The 23,092-nt window shown below is 31.0% G+C and overlaps 1 protein-coding gene across 2 annotated transcripts in view; it reads left to right on the top strand.

The window, feature by feature from the left end:
* LOC139524322 (uncharacterized) overlaps window positions 1-4,078 on the top strand; it is a 60,623-nt gene extending 56,545 nt beyond the window's left edge. For both annotated transcript variants that reach the window (XM_071319072.1, XM_071319071.1), the window contains one exon: window positions 2,123-4,078. In XM_071319072.1, the coding sequence (XP_071175173.1) occupies window positions 2,123-2,853 (731 nt within the window). In that variant the 3' untranslated portion in view covers window positions 2,854-4,078. The remainder of the gene's footprint in view (window positions 1-2,122) is intronic.
* The last annotated feature ends 19,014 nt before the right edge of the window (window positions 4,079-23,092 follow it).

Genomic DNA, 23,092 nt, shown 5'->3' with positions numbered 1-23,092 from the left:
GTTAGGTAATATTCTTAAATCTTAGGATTTAGGCTAAAATCCTAAAAATGTGCCCAGACATTAATCTTAATACATAAAATGTAACTGAGAGTAAATAAAAAGACATTTATTCAAAGTTAAAATACATTTGAAACATAATAATAGGATAAGAACTGAAGTTTGAAATTACCTAAGTCACAAAACATGGCCACTTTAGTTTCAACTCGGATATAAGCAAATATAAAAATTCCCAACCATTATCGCTATGCAGGTTATGGGGCACACCAACAACTGTGAAAACATATAATTAATCAAGTCACCTCTGAAGCACATTTTGACGTGAGAGCTCTGTTACACACTTTTGTTCTAAAGCTTAGTGATTTTATAGAAATTCATAGTTTCTATCTGGGTTTGATTGGAAATCCATTAAATCAGCATGTTCTCTACTGTTTAACTCTTTGGATAAAATGGGTTTCAATACTAATTCCTACTCTTAACTTTTTTTCATATTTCAATTTTTATGAAGTGAAAGAAATAGGAATCACGAGTAATATTTGCTTAGCCATGGAATTCCGATAAATCGCTTTTTTTAAATATTCATCATCATTCTCCTTTAATTTACTTTTGACCTTTTTAGAATCTCTAATGCTAATAACGATGTACATTTTTAAATTAAAGTAGTCTATAATTGCTGTTAGGTAGTATTTGGTTGGAGATTTATATAAAATTTCATCCAAATTGAATCAAAATTTAGCTCTTATTTGAATTTGGTCAGCTATTTTTTTAAAACAAAATGCCAGAAACTCATGGTTGATGAGTATTTATGTTTCTGGCTACTGTAAGTGTACTATAATATTTTCAATTAATGAAAATGAAGAACCAAAACGTCGCTAGGGAGGTACATGTTAACATACAATTAAAGCAAAAGAGAATATAAATGAATTAGAATAAAGGACAAAGTATATGATCATTCTTTGAAAGGTAGGTTTATCTTTTTTATTGTATGCATTTATAACAAAATAATGTAGACTGTATATAACGATCAATAAAATTGAGAATGGAAGCGGTGAATGTGTCAAAGAAACTACAACCCGACAAAAGAGCAGAAAACAGCCCAACGCTACGTATCGATGGGTCTTCAACACAGCGATAAAATCTCGCAACCGGAGGCGGGCTTCAGTATATCTTTATAGACCAATGAAAGTATAATATCTTCTTATTGCATCATAATTTGGAACTAAATACTATTTTTAGTTGATCAACACCTGTATTGATCAATATGACAAGGTAAGTGCCCACTTCACTTGGGTACATATCTTGTAATATAACCAGCTATAATTTATCAATACTTAAATCATTACTTGCTTAAATTTAAATAAATCAACATTTAAACATTACTTGTATTTACTATCAATAATAGGATTTCTTAGATTTCTTAGAGACATTACTTGAAATTACTCGAAACATTACTCAGAATTACTAGAAACATTACTTGGAGTTACTTAACACTTTACTTAGAATCAACAAAAACTTTACTTGAAACTACTAAAATTATTTCTTAGAATTACTAAAAATATTACTTAGATTTAATCTAAATATTTCTTAGAATTACTAAACATAACTTGGAATAAGTAAAAACATAACTTGGAATTACTAAAAATATTACTAAAAAATTACTTAAAATATAAGTTGGAATACATGTACATTGTAGCTTATATTGATTACTTAGATTTTAATGTATGACTAAGTAACGAATTATTAGAATTAACTAAATAAAGGCAACAGTAGTATACCGCTGTTCAAAACTCATAAATCCATGGACAAAAAACAAAATCGGGGTAACAAACTAAAACCGAGGGAAACGCATTAAATATAAGAGGAGAACAACGACATAACACCGAAACGTAACACACACAGAAACGGACCAAGCATCAGACAAAACACCACGAGAATTACTTAAAATATAAGTTGGAATACATGTACATTGTAGCTTATATTGATTATTTAGATTTTAATGTATGACTAAGTAACGAAAAATTTTCTAAGAATTATTACCCATGATCAATCCTTTCGACAAATCAAATACTTAATTTCAGTTATTTAATTACTTGTTTTATTTTATTCAAAGTAACTTATTTTTTAGAGTGTAGTACAACTTCTTGTTTGGTACAACAAAAAGACTTGACAGATACTGTTACAAACATTGTTAAAGAATTATTATCAACTTTCGAAAAGAATTTGTCAGAAAAAATTGAGGCAAAAGTAAGGGAGACAACTGGAAAGATAAAAGATCAGGTGGATTCTCTGATGATAGACAATGAAAACCTAAGAGAACGTATGAAGACAAAAGATAAAACAATTGAAACTTTGGAGGAACAAGTAAGTGATAACAACAACAGAGCTATTGAAGCTATAAAACTAGGAAATTATAATGAACAGTATAGTATAAAGCGTAATATCAGAATACTAAATTACCCAGAAAGCCCTAATGAAGTATTGATAGATGAGTTTGTGAATATGGCAAACACAGATTTGAAGGTAGATATAAAACCTGATGATGTACAGGAAATATACAGAATTCAAGGGAAAGAGGGGCACACAAAACCTGTCATCGTTAAAGTGCGCAATACTGACCTAAAGATCAAAATTATGAGACAAAGAGGAGGACTGAAAGATGGCATCAGGTTCCATGATGATATCACACAGCGTAATCTGGAACTTATGGCAAGATTACAAAATAGTGAACAATTTGAAAATGTCTGGTTTTTAAATTGTAATGTCTATGCCAAGCAACAGGATGGAAGTACGATTATAGTTGACTTGTTTGACGATATTGAACAAAATCTGAAAGACAAAAACAAAATAGGTCATTAGACATTCATTTCATGATTGAACAGTAGTGTTTCATCACCGTGAAAAAATATGGTAAAACCATGCTGGGTTGTGCATGATTATCATGATTTGCCGGTATATGTATATTTAAGGTTTGTATGTAGCTTAATTTGTTTGTTTGTGTGTTTTTATTTACTTATTTACTATACCATTGTTTCTGTGAAACCCTTCTTACGCCACAGATAATTGTTATATTTATTAAAGGGAGATTACGGAAGCCAAGAAGGATCATTGATAATTCATAATTCAAAATACAAAATTCAAAATTTAAAATTCAAAATTGAGAACTCGCAAATCACGAAAGATAATCCATTTGTTGTAGGCCCGTTTTGGTTATATAGATTTTCAACTGCTTCAGTTCTAATACATCATAAGATTTCAAATACTCGGCTGTGAGCGTTTTCTAATTCAATTACATACAAGAAAAGAATTTCGGACACATGAAATTAATAATGTATTGTTTTAAACTTTTTTTCTTAAGTTAAAAATTAGTAATGACAAAAACCGACAATGTGACTGAAAATAAGAATGATAAAAAATAAGGAGATATGGTATGATTGCCGACGAGAACACTATCAACCAAAAGCTGACGCTAACACCCAATATAATATATTGACAAATATTGTCTAGTAAATCACCGTGGCATCAAAATTGTATAATCTGACAGGGGATTTTTTATTTCCTGACATCTCATTCAAAAGGACATGTAGAACATTTCATTTTGAAGTGCCATGTCTTTCAACATTGCTTTTAAGTGCAATTTGCATTTCTAAAGGTTGCATTGTGGACTATGGGGATAACGAAACGAGATATTTCATAACAAGTACACAACCAAGGGATTTAGCGAAGCAAAGTATTAACGTGTGTTCCCCTTCCAAAATAATTGTATATTATCTCAACAGGATGTAAGACTATAATTGTATATATATTTAGTAATGTTTTAATCTTTAAAATTATACAATGTCAATGTTCATTTGTAAGAACAGAAAATAAACATTTCAAAAAGATCTTTCTATAATGTCTCATTGTAAACTTTTCAAGAATTGCGTAACATTTATTCAAATGATCAATAAGGTTAACATTGATTATGTTTAGATAAACAGGTTTTGATTGTGATTTTTCATATGATATAGGATTTTTACTACTTGATTGACACTCTTTTGTCTCATTTGTTACTATTAGATTATCACTGTTGACCTTTAATAATAATAAAGTTTTTTTTCCAGTACTTTACCGATGTGCAAATACCATAAAATGATTGAGAAAAAAATGTCTAGGTGATAATTAGAACAAAAATCAGGCCGTTGGTTTTCTCGTTTTAACTTAATACCTATCACAATGTATCAACCTTAAAGCGTTTATTTTCAGTTTTATTTATATAGTTATCCAAATCAAACCAATGTAAGTACTTATTTCGGAAAAGATATATTAAATAATGACATTTTTGTTTCGATACTGACTTTATCAGCAAGAATATCAAAAGAGCCTGCAAGTGTAAGCTCACATTCGAGGTGATGAAGTCAGTACACAAAACATAAAATGTCGTTGTTCTTTCTAACGGAGATTTTATCTTAACGATATGTTTTTGTTTGTGAATATCAATATCAAGTAAACAAAACAAAGCCAAACTATCGTACGCATAGAAAACGTTGTGATAGTTGTTTGTTTGCATGAATGAAGTCACGTCCATTTCATTGATAGTTGGATTTGAGAATTTTCTGCACAATTACGTGACTTCATTGTATTATAATTTAAGAAGAAAATCACACTCTGCGTGCTGGCGTTCCTGTTTATGACACTGACGGTGCACCCAATCGTCCGGGAAATGTTCACATGACTCTTCTGAAGGCATTCATTGCAAGATACCTCATAATTACCTGTATGGTTAACTTGCCCTTGATGTATTAACATAGCTCTGCATGTATCTATGTATTAATGTTGTAGATAATAGTTTACTGAGTAGTGCACTTGTATTTCAGTTGGTAGTAAATCCATCTATCCTTAAACGTTCTCTACATATTTCAAAAATATTACACAAATTTTACTCTAAACATCGGTCTATGTGTCAATCTTTGTATACCATATAGAATTGTTTTACCATTAACTTTAAGGTAATCTTGACATTCGTGGAAAATAATTTTTCCTTCTTTGTAATAGATCTTAAAACAAAAAGCTCTTGGACGTTTGAACTCGTAATAGCATAGCAAAAAGTGTCATCTCCTAAATACATATCTCCTAACTAGTTTGGGTACCGCGTGAACAATAAAGAGTGCTACGTTCTTTGCATGGACACAATCTCCAGGACCACTTGCAACCGACAATCAGAACCCAACTCATTAACATATATGTCCTGTTTCGGTCAATTTATTTTCATGTAGTATCCATTCTTAATCATGGTATCTATATGAAGAGTTCATTTTCTTAACTCGTAATCATATCAAGTTAATTTAATTCATATTTTTTTAATGTGCGTTATTTTGATATAACGTGTGTGTATAAATTCATGACACTGCATATGACCATATAAGCCAAGTGGGTCAAGATGCGTATTAGTTTTCCCATAGGCCGTAATGGTAACGTTTTCTTCTGTTGCTCAGTCCATATCGTAAACTTGGATGTGTATGATGGCTCGTTTCGAAGCTGAGACATTTTCACATATGTGGTAAAATTTTCGGGGTACGAAGTGAGATTACTTTTCCCGTAAATCTGTCAAATATCACTACACAGAGATTTTTTGTTTACACGTGACTTTTGAGTTCCCCATTTCAAGGCGCATTAGGGATATTGTCCCATTTTGAAATCCATAGTTCTGATTTTTCCAAATATTTTTAGGTGATCTTAAGCTTCATCGGTATGACATTCTGAATAAATCTGTGTATTTTTGTCCATTTCTGAAAAAAAAATAAAGTCGTTTCAGCACCATAAGGCAATGACACTTTTATCGCTAAATTCATTTATTTTGAATACAATGTGTATGTATAATTAATTTCTTCCAGTATACCTTCACTAGTCAAAACAAGGACAAAACTTCTGATGATAACCTTAAATTACAACATGTACAATACACAGACCCTGTTAAAGCATTCAGTAAAATTTTCTTGTGCCTAAAAGTGCATTTTGACAGAGAAATTATGCAAAAATGTAGATTTTATTAAAAAAACAACACCAAAATAATTATTCATTCTAGTGGAAATCTGGTATCTAATACTGTGGAAACCACTCTTAAATACTGGGAAAGTAATTATCATCATATAATTAGAGTGTAATGAAGTGCAAATTTTTTAAACTTGTCCTTTTACATAATTCAATTTGAGAAAAAAAAGGTTTTTTACATGTATTTCAGTGAAAACCTTTTATCAGTGAGAATTCACATGAGGTATTAAAGGAAACATTGTGACATCACATGTATTATGGCGTCATTGAATAACGACAGATCAAAATAGTGCTAAATATAGTTTGCAGTGTTACATGAGAAACATTTGCCGCAAGATTTAACTCGAAAAGATCAGTAACTAAGCCTTTTCATTTAATATCAAGACCATAGCAACAGTTTTCATATTAGCATATTTCTAACATACCGACTGTAATTTCAATTGCACAAATACCATAAAAAAAAACAATTTAGAGCTTTGCCTAATAAAACAAAATGCTTACCAGTTATTCAGGACTTTTTAAAACCTCTAGTTTGCCATTTCATGTTAAAAAGTAATGACATGTCTGGAACTGAAATAAGACAAAAAATTTACTCAGGCTGTGTTATCATTTAATTAAATACATAAGTATTATTGAGAGGAAAAATCTAATTCTTGAAAGTTTTATCACAAAGAAAGAAAAATGCTTCTCCCTTGTGGCTTAGTCACCTTCATTAAAACCTTTTATAACAGAAGCAATGAACAATTGCATAGGTGCAGCAATACTGTTTTCAAGAAGGTGTGACCCTCCTCCTTTTTCACTGAGAAATGAGAATATCTTGTGTTTTGTTCGTATGCATTAAAAATAATAATTCATGATTTTCTTAATACATGTACATGGTTTTTTCTGTTCATTTGCATATGATATCTACTGACCAGGGGTCAAATCATTGGATAAAAGCACATCTGATGATGTATCTCGTATGAAGTGTGTTATCTTCCTTGATTATCAGGTATTCCTGTAGACCAGAGTGATAATTACATAACAGACTATATTGTGTCATGTTAACTTACAATTTAATAATATAACATATAAGTTATTTCTTGCCTTTTTCAATTAAATAAACAATTCCTATCGGATCTCTCGGGGTAAACAAAGTTATGACTGTGCCTAAAAAATGTGTTCAGCCTTGTGTCAGTAATGCATTTTGAACGCCAAAATATCATTGACTTTTAGCTGATCTTCATCAATAATATTTATTTTAAACCATTTTTGATTACTAAGTATAAATAAAAAACTACTAACCATCATTTTCAAAATTTTCTGTGGTGTACAAGGTGAAATTATCTTAAGATATATCTGCAGAAGATGGGTCAAGATGCGTATTAGTTTCTCCATAGGCCGTAATGGTAACGTTTTATTCTGCTGCTCAGTCCATATAGTTAACTTGGATATGTTTGATGGATCGTTTCGAAGCTGAGACATTTTCACATATGTGGTTAAATTTTCGGGGTACGAAGTGAGATTACTTTTTCCGTAAATTAGCAAACCCCGAGTATCCTTTTGTGATGCGGCTCCTCGTGGTAAAAAATCCAATTTTTAACACAATAAGTTCTTTGAAAATTTAATACTTTGAAAACATTTAATAGCTCCATAGTTTTTACACATTTATTCTCTGTTCCCCTACTTTCGAAAGTAACACAAATGGTTCAGCTCAGTCATTTGTTTATCATAGAAATGTGTCAAATATCACAACACAGAGATTTTTTGTTTACACGTGACTATTGAGTTCCTCATTTCAAGGCGCATTATGGATATTGTCCCAAGTATAAATTGTAACGGGGAAATGAGCCATTTATCTTGCACATAAAAGACACCCTTGTAGATTTAGAAAAAGAGTAGGGTAATGCCGTTAAAAGGCAAAGTTGAAACAGATTAATATAAGTTGCAATAACTTATTTCTCATCCACTTTTGATAAATATGTTTTAAACTACATCTAACAGGGAACTCTGACAATTATATTTCAACTAAACAACTATATAGTTTGTTGTTGTTTTACAAAGTGATCAGAATTAAAACACGTTGTTTTTCTAGAGTGAAGGATGAATATACACAACAGTACTTAATGAAAGTTAAAATCTCACAAGTCGACAAGAAAGATAGGTCAATATAAAAACAAATTGTGGGAATCAGACGTTCCCTATTAGGGAAACAAAATAAATGATACGACAAGATAAGTGTCTCGTCCTTTTAATCCTTCTCCTGCCAAGGATATCCACACTCGATCAGTATGTAACAATCGGGAAAAGAAAATTATGCAACAGCTCAATAGTAACCAGCATTCGTGCTTCGCAATAATAAAACTTCATGTAACAAGCTAAATAGAAAAAATCAAATAGAAAAAAGTTTCAATAGATAATAAATTTAACTGGTTTGCATATAATAAACTACCAGATTTAACTGTGTTTATATATTTCTCAATGAGTAATAAATTCAGTTTAAATATATTCAGTTTTTAGTACGGGATTGTTATATTGCTATAAAGTTAATTTTTTGGGGGTCATTCTGCTATAATGAAGTCTGTAGATGACATCGGTTAGTGATGTAGAAGACTAAATACTGTGAGTACACATTTCTGAATTAGAATTAATATAGAAATATATTTAAAAGAATCAATTATCTAATTAGAAAAAAAACCATTTTGATATTGAACAGTCTTGGGGTTTACAGAATAGAGAACAATAGCTTAAAAACGTACTGAGTAAAAAAATAAAATGAAGAGAATAACGGGGTCATGGGTAAAAAGTATAACTTGGAAAATGAAAGTATCAGTTTATAGATGATGAGCACGAATGAATCATCTATCTATCTATAGTTCTAACAATTAAAAATATTATTACTAGTATAACAATTTAACAGAAAATGCCTATCTTTTTAATATAAAGAACATATGCTACTACAATCTAAAGAATATAGAAATAAATGACCCCATCCATACCCTCATATATCACAAACAAATTGAAGTGAAGAACTAGGAAGTGGAATTGAAATATAAAATAGAAACTTGGAAAATACATCTCAAGGTCAATTAGCAGAGAGTTGCAAATTCAAAAAGTTGGGGTTTTTTCCCCCATACATTTCCACCCAGCTATATAAGACGATGTGGTAAAATTTTCAGTGATACAACATTATGACGATGTATACCTATATAAGTTGTAACAGCTTACGTATGTCAAATGTCAAATGTCCGCCACTGCTTAAGAAATTAATAAGTCGACCTAGTTGTAAATGATATGGCAGAGCAAAAAAAAAACCAGATGATTCTGAGATATAAATGTGAATACACCATGATGTGTGTTTTTCAATTATTGTATGCAACAAATAATCCTTAAAACAACGAAAAATTACAACACAAACGGCCGCAATCCCACCATCATCACCATAAATAATTTATAATCAACAAAAATATATTGAATAAACACAAATACACACACATGATGATATACGCTTCAAATACATCAACTTTTTAATTAATTTAAATTTTCTGTATAATTGTGTTTGCGATTTCAATTTGAAATGTTGCTGAATTTAATCACATTAAATTGAAAGATTTTTTTTATTGCTATATATTTAGTAAAAATGCAAACCACAACGGACAACACTGAGTCAACCGCTGTGATAATACAACCAGCAGGAAATATATCATCTCAACACATATCATATGTGAAAACATTTCAAATATAGGGTAGTCTACAGATTTTGCTCGGCGGAATATTAGTAATCTTGAGTATAGTTGATGTAACAGCATCGGGATCCTTTTTTGTTTTTATCAAATTTGTGATACCACTTTGTATATGTTCTGGAAGGGTAAATGTGCTTTTATTTGTTACAGATTATAAATTTTAGGAACATTTTTTACAGTGTAGTTTCCTTGGTTTTCCTTTGCATTTAATTTTGACTGAATGTTTACTTTATCGAGAAAGTGTATACTGTATACTCTATGTCATATAAAATACAAAAACTGTTGTGTTGTCGTCTTTATAAATTCAGCTTTTTTCCTTTTGCATTTACTTGTATGTTTGTTTGAATTGTTTTAGTCTTTATATGTGCGATGTATGTTTACCCAGCTGCTGCATCCACATGATTTCGGTTTGACTTAGTGCGTCTGTTTTTTTTTAGCACTATCAATTTTGTCTATTTACCTGAATTATAAAAAAAAACTGTCATACAATTGGAAGGTTTCAACACACAATTTACCTTCGAAAATGTCTACACCAAATCAAAAAAAGACCATATGGTATATTTGTTGGTAAAGTCTGACCTTTGATCGTTTTACTTAAATGGACTTCCTCCTTTTTGAATTCACCTTTGTATTTGTGTCTAAAACTGGATCTATGATATGTGGAAATTATTCTTAGCCTACTAGTACTCACCAATACTCCATCCTGCTCAGTGTACTTAGAGCATGTCGTACAGTCAGGTACTAAGTTAAGCAGAAAGGTTCCAACAGAGAAACAACTGAAAACAACTCTGTCAACTTGAAACAAAATAAAGAGAAGGGGCTATATAAACAAACATTATCGAAAGCGGAAATTTTCAAGCTGCTAAACACATTTAAAAAAATAAAAATACACCATTTGTTCTAATTTACAACCCATCTCTAGAAATGGCTTATGTGTCATTCATGAGCATTGGCAAACTTTTGACACGACTTTCCAAAATTTTTCTTGAGTCAACTTTATAGTTTTTAGGCACCACACAATTGTCTGTTCCATTTTTCGAAAATTACTTGTGAAGAATTTCGTTTTTGTGAAGAAAAACGTTGCAAATGTTGCCGACAAATACATCACTTATCAATTGAAAATAACCGGGATATTTTTCCATATAATTTTCAAAAGTGAATATGTTATTGACTTTATTGATGGTTTGGTTTGTGCAATACAAAATATTTGTAAATTAAACCAACCTTTTTCACAAACGCCTCATGGTCATAGAACATGTAGAAGTGATATATGTATATATTAAAATGTATATTTACGCAGCAACGATTATAGAATATTGAAGTTTGTTTTGTTTGATGATGTCCAACATTTGGTTTAAATCAAAAGTCAAGTACGTACTTGTATTACAGGTCTATTTTACACAAACAACTATTAAAATCGACGCGTTCTATTTGTTCAACAGAAATATTTGATACCACGATCTAATAACATCATCTTCGTCAATTACAATCATCTGCGCGGACTCGTCTATCTCAATAAATTTGCTGGTTACTCCTTTTTAAAGACTTATATATTTATACGTAATATACATGATATATACAACAATCTTATCAGAGTCTCGAAAGACCATATTTGATCTCAACCAGAAAGGTCGAGAACAGATATTTTACTTGACAAGACTCGACATAAGCTCGACCAGTTACAACTCAGTCTTGGAATTCAAATTAAGGCTCGACTGGTATTGACTCTGTCTGAATCATCCCATCTATCTAAGGAGTTAATTAAAAAAAATAGAATTTTCAGTGTTGACCATATTCAGATAGATACCCTTTTAAATCTTTACTTTTCACAGGAATAAATAACTTTAAAAATCAACTGGATTTTGTAAGATCAAATTAAGATAGATGTAAAATTTTATCAAAGTCCAAGTAATTTGAAAATTATACATACTTTTGAACGTGATTATCGGAATTTAGTCAAAACAGTAAATTCTAGCTTTGTTTTTTTACCTACTAAAAAAATTCTTATTTGACAGAATGCAACATAGCTACCGTATAACCTGGAAACATTTAAGATCAATTTATAAATGATATAATAATATTTGATATATTTACTATACTAGTTTCAATGTTTATGTCAGAAAAAACTCAGTCAAGCTTGAAATGCAAGGTAAAGATAACTGGATAAACTGATGTAAATGTGCATGTAAAATATTTCCTGAACGTAGTCCCAGCCAGTAGCTATAACGATAAAACATTAGTTTTGAAGAAAATCAAACATCTTAATGTACATGATGTAATTGATGAAAACAGAATGCAACCTATTTACTATCAAACTGTTTTATTTACGAAAAACATGTAGTGTTGACTTTTTTAAGTTCAAAATTACATTTCGCACAACCAATCGTAAATGAGAATTATGAAATTATTAATAATAATATACGTTTAAACTGAGAATCGATATCATCGACTTGAATGTGAGAAATTACAAGTTTTAAAAAAAATGAAAATTGGAACTGAGAATTGTCAAGTTGGATCTGATGATAAAAATTAAAATGGAACAGACAATTCTCAAGTTTGAATTTCAAAATGTCACATTGTAAGTATGAAATGTCAAAATCCTTATAAGGAATTGATGAAAAAAATCGAATGTCGTAGGAAGGCAATTGTTGATAGGTGTTTTTTTCAAGAACTATGCAATCACATTTAACACATATGATTATGCACTAGTGACTGTTTGAGGTGATAAATTAGTAGTGAAGAAACATTAAAAAAAACCTTCACTAATAAAACAAATTGTACTTACATTTAAAAATTCATGTTAAAGTTGATGAACCAGAGTTATGTCAAATAACATCTCGTTTTAAAACATTTAGTTTCTTTTAAGACCAAAAAAGACACACACATACATATTATTTAAACGTCTTCACAAGTTTGATGTATGTAGCTGGTTTTAAATATCACTGACATTTTCTGTTTATATTTAGCAGAGTAGTTAGGCAGCAACCATTTGATTTTCTGGGGGGGGGGGGGGGGGGGGGCTATGATTTTTTTTGGAAAAATTCACATGAGAACAAGTATTGCAAAATAGTATGCACAAGCAGCACATGTATTGTAAAAGTAATGACCAATTAGCAATATGCAAACTGCCTACATTTGGAATTTCTCTCTTTACCTATGAATTTTATATAAACATAAGCTTAGAATATCTTCAGTAAGATTAACTTTCAACAGATTGATGATGTCATGAGCCCCTCACAGCCTGAGGTAAATTTAAATACACCTGAAATTCTAATGCAAACACCAAATATGCCGCCATTGATTGATTCGTCAGGATATACAGTACTGCATCCTAGAGCACAACAATAAAAATTACTGTACTACATTGTTGGCGTAACTGATCAAGCGGTTGGTTATACACAGATTCCAAACGTTGCCTGTCTTTATCCACCAGTATATATAAATTCCTGAGAATGTAACTTTGATAAGCGAATGATAATTTTGTAAAAAACAATTGCAGTTTTTATAGATTCGCGCAATGTTTTGTTAGACACAATCCTTTCTTAAAACGCGTTCAGCAATTTATTATAATTGAAAAAGTAAGATAAGAAATGTTTGCAGCTTTTAGTATTTTTCAAACAGATATTGTAATAGCTTTTTGCATATTTTGCTGTTAAAATTGTATTAATTTCAAAATGTATTCCTTTACTTTAAGATAAAGCGATCGTTCGTGTCACTCATTGAGTCCATTAGGTACACGAGTATGTAGTAGGGCACCCAAAATATTGCTTTTTGTTATCTACCGTGTGTGTTCCGCATTCGGTTAGCCTCTATCATGTGAAAGGTAATATTTTCAAAAGATGTCGTCCTGTTTTTAAAAAAGGTATCCTGTAATTAGGTAGTTTTTGCCTTTGGTGGAATATAACCGGCGATCTTTGCGAGAACACTTAAGGTTTCACGACTTTATAAAATTGCTTAGTTTTGGGAATATTTTTGGAAACAAGATTCTCGGTATTTCTTGAAAATTTTCGATCATTTGTACAGGTAGTTATCAATTGTTTTGATACGGTAACTGTATGGAAAGCCAACACAATACATTTGATATTTCAACAATCGAAGTTCTTGTGTGAATCGGTTAGGAAAGAAACAAAAACTATTCTGAACTTTTATAACGTGATATTTTGTTTTTCAATCATAACCTAGGAAACATCTCGGAATTTAACGACAGATATTTCTGTTATCAATATTTCAGTCGGAAACACAGTGATCGGAAACACAGTGGTCGGAAAGCGGAAAGATACTTAAACAGAAGCATGTTCTATCAAAATGTTCGATTTAATTGAAAGATACTAACAAACCAAGAGGATTTTCATTCAGATTATTAATATGTATGTTCAGGTATTTTTTAAAGTTTTAACTTAAGAAATAATTGATGCAAGCTATACTTTATTGTAGTTTTAACACTATCGCTCGGGCAAAAATAACCACGAAAATAATGCCTACTCATGTTAAAACTACAATAATGTATAGCTTGCATCAATTATTTCGATTCTGATTAGGACCATTAAGGTAATTTGTATGTCCGGTGTGTATAAGAGTAGAGCGTTTGTGTAGGCTCTTCCATGAATCTCCCCTTTTCGTTTGAAAACAAGCAAACGACTGGCAATGTAATTTTTCATAGGGAAGAGTTTTGAACAGCCAGCATGAACGGTTGTCGTATCTAGGTCAAATATGTCAATTTCGAACTGCAACACATTACAGTCATAATGAATGAATTAGTAACATCATGTGCATCATTTTTAAAAGAGTTTGTTAGTGTTTTAAGTTAATGAAATATATATTTTTAAATGCATGCCAATTTGATAAAATTCATTATTCTGCAGAAGTCAATATCCGCATATGAAAACAATTTTATTGGATTTAGAGCATGGTTTTATTCACAAAGCGAAAGAAGCACGTCATATTAGAATTGGTCTCAATTTATCCTCAATAGAATTTAATTGAAAATGTTATATATACGTATATATGTCCAACAGGTTTGAACAGTGAATATATGTTTGTATATGCAACATATGAGCACCAATGAGCAGGAATGGGTATACATAAGATTATATCTTAGTTTTCGACAGCAGAGAACGAAAAAATACCTACATTGTTTCATTCCTTTCATCTCACAAAAGCAGTAAATAAAAGATACTGACGTGTGTGGGTATTGAAATTTTATTCAAAATTTTCGAAAGAGATTTTTTAACAGGAATGTATATGCATGGTCATAATTAAATTTCAATTCTTTTTTTCTGCTAAATAGTTCAACCTTATATATGTAGTATCTAAATATTGGCAATATGGGACGATTTGGAAAATTGAATTTATTGTGTTGACAGCTAACCTACACGTCTTGATTTGAGTGAGTTTCCTGTTATAAATTTTGACATTCTCTAATTGCTAAGGATATTTTACCGCATGAATAGTGTTTCTTAGATGCTTTCGGCAAAACCTTTGTTTGGGTTCTCAATTCCTTTCAACTTCGTACCTTATTTGGATTGCTAAACGTCTTGTTCGAAATTCACGTATAAGTTATTTATAGTCCGGCGTACAATGTTTTCATCCTGCTATCTTAGTAATCTACATATCTTTTAATATAAATTGGTTTATTTAAGGGTATTTTCAGGAACATGTGTTTATAAAACTTCTGAAAAAAAAGGTTTTCTGTAGATCATAGTCATTCCGTTCCCTACTCAATTATAAATCCCCATTTCGTACCCTTTCAAAAACCATTTCGTACTCTGATAGTTCGTGCCTTGACCTTTTCATACCTCATGGAATATTAAAATGTATTCCATTTAGTACCTCTTGTACGATTTGTATTTATACAATTTCGTACCTCATAGAAGATACGGGGGTTATAAACACATTATAGACACCACGATTACGATCATTGTTATTGTCTAGAAAATGGTCAGTGGCAGTCGATTCAAACAAGCTGAAAAGGACAAATAGCACAAAGTTGGAGAGCATTGAGTACCAAAATTTAAAAAGGTTTTGCTAGAAAAAGCGAAGGTAATCAATATATTACTGTGGTAGAAAATACCTAGTATAGTTTTCTTATTGGCAATCATTCGTTCTTTTATATATTGACTTATATATTGCCATGGCAAGGAAGAATATATTATGGTTTTTGGGCGGTAAATAAAATCTAATAGAATGAAATTCAAAACAGTGTGGCTGTGGCCACTGATTGACACATTAAATTCATCCATTTACTGGGACAATTTAGGTGAACATTTGTATGTAACGACCATTGCTCACTGTGTACTTTTTAAAGACAATTTAACTATGGGGTCACAAAAGGTTCTCAACACCTTAATAAAGTAATTCGAAAAAAATAATCAGAAATAACACGATGTTTTGATTTATATCAATTATATAAATCAAAACATAAAGGTTATTTCTGAATAATTTTTCGAATTATTTTATAATTAAAGGCGTTAAGAAACCTTGGTGACCCCACAGTTTAAATGTCTATCGTAGGTACGTCGTGAACAGTGATCATTACAGACAAACGTTCACGTAAATTGTCCCAGTCAATGGATGAATTTAATGTGTCAATCAATGGCCACAACCACACTGTTTTGAATTTCATTCTATTTGTCCTTGACCATTTATTTGACCCGAAAGACATGTCAGCTAAAAAATGTAATTATACTCAATTCAATATAGTCTTGTTCTTTTATGTTTATCATAGCTTTGCTTTCTGGTTTTACATATTTGATTTAACAGACATTCACGATTAAATTTTACACCATGCATAATGATGGTGGATATCTGTTATCGGAAATCCATTTATTGAACTTTGTATTTCCTGTTCTTTTTTGTAATATTCATGGTGAAATTTTTAAACACGTTTTTTGAATACCGCAGTTTTTATTCACAAGTATATTTGACTTTCAATTTACCTAAACGTTATTTACCATGATTACAGACAGTTTTAAGAAGGCACCCGAGAAACATAAAAGTAGATATGAAAGATTAAATAGATGCAAGCCTGTCTCCGGATTTTCTGTCTGTGTTGTCCATTTTATCCATGATAGTATAAAGCGAACTGATTGCTTAAATTCATGTTACGATTGGTTCGTACAATATGCCTGTGACATCTTGATTGCAGAAACTGGGATTTGCAATAGGTTTAAAAAAAAATCGTGTACGCTCCATTGTCGTAAAAGAATAATAAAGCATCAACTGGTTAATTTAAATAGTAAAGCCTTGTTTAACTGATTTGTATAGTTCGTTCTTATGTTCAACTGTTTCATAACTGACCCAGGTAAAGGGGAGGGTCGTGATCTAGGTAACATGTTTAACCTGGCCACATTCTGTATGTGCCTATCCCAAGTCAGAAATTCAAATGCTTGTCGTTTGTTGATTTGTTACATATTTGTTTTTCGTTCATTTACAGTACATGAATTAGGTTGTAAGTTTACTCGTTTGAATTGATTTACATTTGTCCTTATCGAGGCCTTTTATAGCTGACATTGCGGTAAGGGATCTGCTCTTTGTCGAAGGCCGTACGAAGAACAATAGTTGTTAATTTCTGTGACATTTGATATGTTGTGGAGAGTTGTCTCTTTGGAAATTATACCACATCATCTTCTTTTTATATAGTTTATATACACTTTTCTATTTACAACTTAAATCCAAGTTAGTGCAAGAATCTACTCACAATAAAATATTTGCATTTTGCAATAAGTAGTTTTAGTATTACTATTACGATACTATATACTAATCACAGTTAATTATTTCAAATCGAAACCAAAGAAATTCAGAAACAACATTTTGGTGACCAGTCGGCGGTCTCGGGTTCATGGTTTGCTTTTTTGTTTTATTCAAAAACAAAACTTGTTTGACTTTATCAGTCGTCATTTTAATTGCATGGAAGTCGGCATTAAAACATATAATTTATAAATGTGAAATGATTGGAAAATCCAAGTTTTAGACATTGATTCGCCTCTAAAACATGTATTATGAACACGATAAAATATGCAGACATAATTATGTTTCAAAGATTCAGACATTCAGTTGGTATATAATCAGATGTAACTGTTTTTATAGATAAAACATTAAGAAGATGTCAATTGGTTCGTTTTTAGTAAATCAACTCATCATAGATACTACGTTCACGCTGGAATATAAGAAAAATTTAAAAAGCAAAATAATAAAGTACGAAGTGGAAGGGAGTAATTGATAAAGGAATGTAGCTATTGATTTCAAGTTCGCTGTTTTACTGATATTCTCATATTTGGTAATAAGATATAAGAAGATGTGTAATGAGTGCCAATGAGACAACACTCCATCCAAGTCACAATTGGTAAACATTATATGTCAAAGTACGGTCTTCAACACGGAGCGTTGGCTAACACCAAACAGCAAGCTATAAAGGACCCCAAAAATTAATAATGTCAAAATAGCATACATAATAACAAATTACAAAAGGTCTAAAAAAAAAAACATAAAAAAACAGTTACTCGTTCTTGTGTAAATGCGTTTCGTGCGTAATTCGTACTATATAAAATCAAATTTATTATCGTAATGACTTCGAAGAATCACGATAGTCATATGATGATGATCTGACGTTAACAAAAATGTGTAAATTAACACATAGACAAGCACGTGCAATCGGACTGGGGTAAAGCTGATGACCGTAACTGCATTCACGGTCATCCCAAGATGTCGGATGAAAAATTAGGTCAGTTTCTGTATGGTCTGTTTAAGTGTTTCTATATCATTTTCTTTACAAATCATACATTGAAACGATGTAAATTTATTAAAGAATCACTCGAAAATCACTAGTTACTTCCGAGAAATGTGCATGAAACGGGAAATTCGATTTGAAAAAATTGTTAAGATGACCGTAAATCATAATCAAAATATTTTCAAGATGACCGTAACATAAAACAAGGATGACCGTGATTGGTAAAAAGATGACCGTAACTTAGAAAGGATGACCGTAATTTGTAAAGACTGACTGTAATTTATATAGGACGACCGTAACTTTTATAGGACGACCGTAACTTTTATAGGATGACCATCAATTCTAAGAAATATCCGTATTGTATTCAAAGCTTTTTTGTTGAGTTTGTCGATCTCAATAGGGGCTCGGTCAGCGGATATAAATATGTTTCATAAATTTCTTATTTTAAACTATAATATAATTGGCCATATTTAGGATTTATAACAATGATAGTAAATTGCATATTTCTCGTAAACAATGAAATATTTATTGATATCGACGTCAAAATTTTAACACAAATTGACAGCGATACGACGAAAATTTGAAGAAACATGAATGTGTCCCTAGTACACGGATGCCTCATCTACACTATCATTTTCTATGTTTAGTGGACTATGAAAATGGGATAAAACTGTAATTTGGCATTAGAATTTAAAAGATCATACTATGGGGAAAATGTGTACTAAGTTTCAATTTTATTTAACTTGAAGCTGGACAAACAAACAGACGAACGGACGAACGTACGCACAGAGCAGAAAAACATAATGCCAATAAATGGAGCATTAAAAACATTAATAATACATACGAATATTTGGTAATCGAGCCCATGTGTATGGTTCCAGAGGAAGCAGATTAAAATCTTAATTTGTCTTGGTATATGCAGGCGGAAACACTTTTAAAATAGAACAAAAGAATCGAAGTTCTGTGTGTATCGAGAAAGCGATAAATGTTAACTGTAATGTTTGATATAGTAACAAAATTTTAAAAAGTTAATAGAAACAAATAAAACGACAATTTTCTTATTTTAAAAATACCATTTGCATAAGTTTTCAATGTATCTATTACATAGTAATGCAAAACAATAAGATATCAAGTCGACGACATGGTTCTTATCGGGGCCTTTAATAGCTGACTATGCAGTATGGGCTTTGCTCATTGTTGAAGGCCTTACGGTTACCTATAATTGTTAATATTTGTGTCATTTTGGTCTTTTCTGGATAGTTGTCTCATTGGCAATAATATACCACATCTTCTTTTTTATATATAGTATCTATAAGTTGGATGTAGAAAATGCATAACCTCCGATTTTTTTTTATCACGGACGGAGAACATATCAATCTTATAGTTCAGAAATTTTCGTGTCTGCCCTTCCATTATGTGAATCAAGAAAAAATTCCCCAAAACAGGTAACGATTGTATCGAAAAGAGAAAAATCGAGTGCACCTTTTTATGTTAGGGCATGTTTGGGTGTATATTTTGTCTTTAAAACGTACAAAGCAAGAGTATTTTATATAGCATCTCGCTTCAGATTCTATCATTATTATATATCAAAGCTACAGGTTGACTTTATAACGTAAAAAAATGACAGTACGAAAAGATGAAATATATGGGTCAAGTGAGATACCTATCTAATGAATCACAAAAACAGAGTAGGTGTGTTCGAATAGCTTTTTTTTCTAAAAGTACTTGACGACAGTCTTTTAATTTGGATGATGAAAATGGATATCTTCGAAAAAATATGATTTTCTTGTGTGTGATAACTAGGGTTTATAATCTTCAACCACTAAAATTGTTTAGTCTGCCTTTCCACGAAATATTTAATTCGAATTTTTTTAATTGCTTAAGAATTTTCAAAAATTCCATCTGACATCCGAACAGACAATATTTTTAAGATGAATTAATGCAGACAAGATCATTAACTAATGCTCATTAGCTAGTAGATACATTTGTCTTTTAAAATATAACTGACATATAACGATCGATCGTAATGGTGCTATGTGGATAAATTTATCAGTTTTCAAGAGCAAAATTGGCAGAGCGTCATCCCTACAATGGCTTCCATTTCTACGATTGTGAGCATGAACTGGCGTAATGGGGAGATAATTTTGAAGAAGTTGAATCCTGACTGTATAAATAACATTTCTGTATACATTGTATATACAAATTGACAACGTTCCGCCTTGTGATACGCTTTTCGTACAATACTATTTTAAGGATCTACTTTGCTGGAGCTCACCTTCACTAGTTTATTCGAATGATATTTTCAAAATATTTCTGTTATTTTATTTGCACGACAAAATGAAAGACGATATAATATCAATGGGTGTACATGCAATTTTTTGGCATTTTTAAAAATGTGTATTTATTATATGTCATTAAAAGGAATCCCAGAAACAAAAAAAAATCTTATGTCGAGCAGTTGAACTGTGCACCGCATTTTTTTCATTATGCTTGCAAGGTGTCATTTTATCGCGCTTTTGTACTAGCATGTTTTCCCTTCCTGTTGATTTGCATGTCTTTTGGCAAATTCATTTTAAAAATTAAACCCTCTACTGTAAAAAAGATACATATGGTAATCTTTGCATTTGAAGCACGTCTTATTTTCTTCTACCTATAGGATAAAACTCTCATATTAATATGTGTATACCAACACGATTAATCATTTGATACAAAAAGATAGTTATATAAATACGGATATTTCTTAGAATTGAGGGTCATCCTTTAAAAGTTACGGTCATCATTTACAAATTACGGTCATATTAAAAGCAGTTACGGTCAGCCTTGTTATGAATCGCTGATTCTGTTACGCTCATCTCGATTGTGATTTACGGTCATCTTGGCGATTTTTTCAAATCGAATTTCCCGTTTCATGCACATTTCTCAGAAGTAATTAGTGATTTCCGAGTGATTCTTTTATAAATTTACATCGTTTCAATGTATGATTTGTAAAGAAAATGATATAGAAACACTTAAACAGACAATACAGAAACTGACCTAATTTTTCATCCGACATCTTGGGATGACCGTGAATGCAGTTACGGTCATCAGCTTTACCCCAGTGAATCGTATAACGACGACTTCTCTCAAATCTGTTTGATTTCTTGTCCTAGACGGTTTTATTCTTTTATTAATTAACCATGCCTAAAACATCTCCAGCTAAATAAAATTGAAATTCGCTTGGATTAGGTTTAAAACGAGTTGTTCTTATTGACTTGTAAAGCAACAATACAACAGCGACTTAATTGACTTATTTTGGCGTAATTGAACTGAATAGAACGTCAACAGCAAAAATATTTAACAATTCCGTTTTTTTATGTGTTTGAAACAAAATAAATAATGTTTCAATGTATATTGTAAATCGTAGCTAATGCCTATGAAAAGGTAAGAAATTCAACAATTTACTCCAAATTTTAAGGTAATGAATCTAAAGCGAAATGATTTATAATTTACTTTTTTTTTTTTTTTTATCTAAAACACAGTCTAAAGTACAGCTGACGTAATCTGTGACTACGAGAGTTTTGGACTAAATGTTAACAAGTGATATCCATGAAGTAGAAATAAAGAATTACAATTTGAAACCTAGTGTTCTCTACTGAATGACATTTTAATTTAACCCTATTACCGGGAATACATTTTGGTAGATTTGAATATTTTCTCATCGGTAAGTAAACCAAATACATCAAAGCGAACCTTAAAAAACAACAAAAAGGATTAACAAAATAAGATCAAGACCGAGAAATACGTAAACATTTTTAAAATCTTCAAACACGTTCTAATCAGTTTAACGTTTAAACCCATTTTCATTATTTCCTACAATTTTGAACACTTGTTGACTGAACACGTCAATACTATTCTTATTTGAAGTGCACATAGATAAAGCAGAACAAAAGGTTAAAGGCTATATCCTTTGATTCGTAGTACATGTATCATTGTGAAGTACCACGAATGTAAGTAATCAATCGACATATAGAAATATTATTTATTAATGTTGGTTTATAAAATGCCCGATCCCAAACATTCGAAAAAGTTTAAGGTACAAAATATTTAGAATCTAATGAAAAGCTGTAAAAATGTATTTTAAGATCGGGACTGTAAATAAACCTTCGCACTATGGTACCTTTAAAGAAAAAGAAAATGCGACAGATGTTTTACTCTCAGCTTAATAACTGTTTCACTAACCAACATTTCACATCCTCAAAGGAATTGTTTCAGTATTGTTGACTGTATTAAAGTTTCTATATTTCAACTTTATTTTAGAACTTATATATAAACTGATATTTATGCTCAGTATGTGTTTGTCATAGACGGCGGAATAGAATGGACAACCACTACTTTGACAGGGGGACGAAAAGGGGTAAACGACCATTTACTAACCATGATGATCTTCTATGTTAGCAGGGAAGTCATTGAAAAAGACTATTTGTTTACCTTTAAATATCATTCAGCCTCAATTTATCATATTGGATCAAATATATGATGTCTTATATGCAATTTCAATCTCGCTAATTGAAAAATATGATCTGTTGCCCCTTTTTACTCCGTCTTTCTTGCAGACTTTAATGTTTAAATTATATGTTAAATT

This window comes from Mytilus edulis, chromosome 5 (assembly GCF_963676685.1).
Source record: "Mytilus edulis chromosome 5, xbMytEdul2.2, whole genome shotgun sequence".
Taxonomy (NCBI): Eukaryota; Metazoa; Mollusca; class Bivalvia; order Mytilida; family Mytilidae; genus Mytilus; species Mytilus edulis.
Note: the sequence above shows the minus strand (reverse complement) of the source record. Positions and strands in the feature narration are given on the sequence as shown.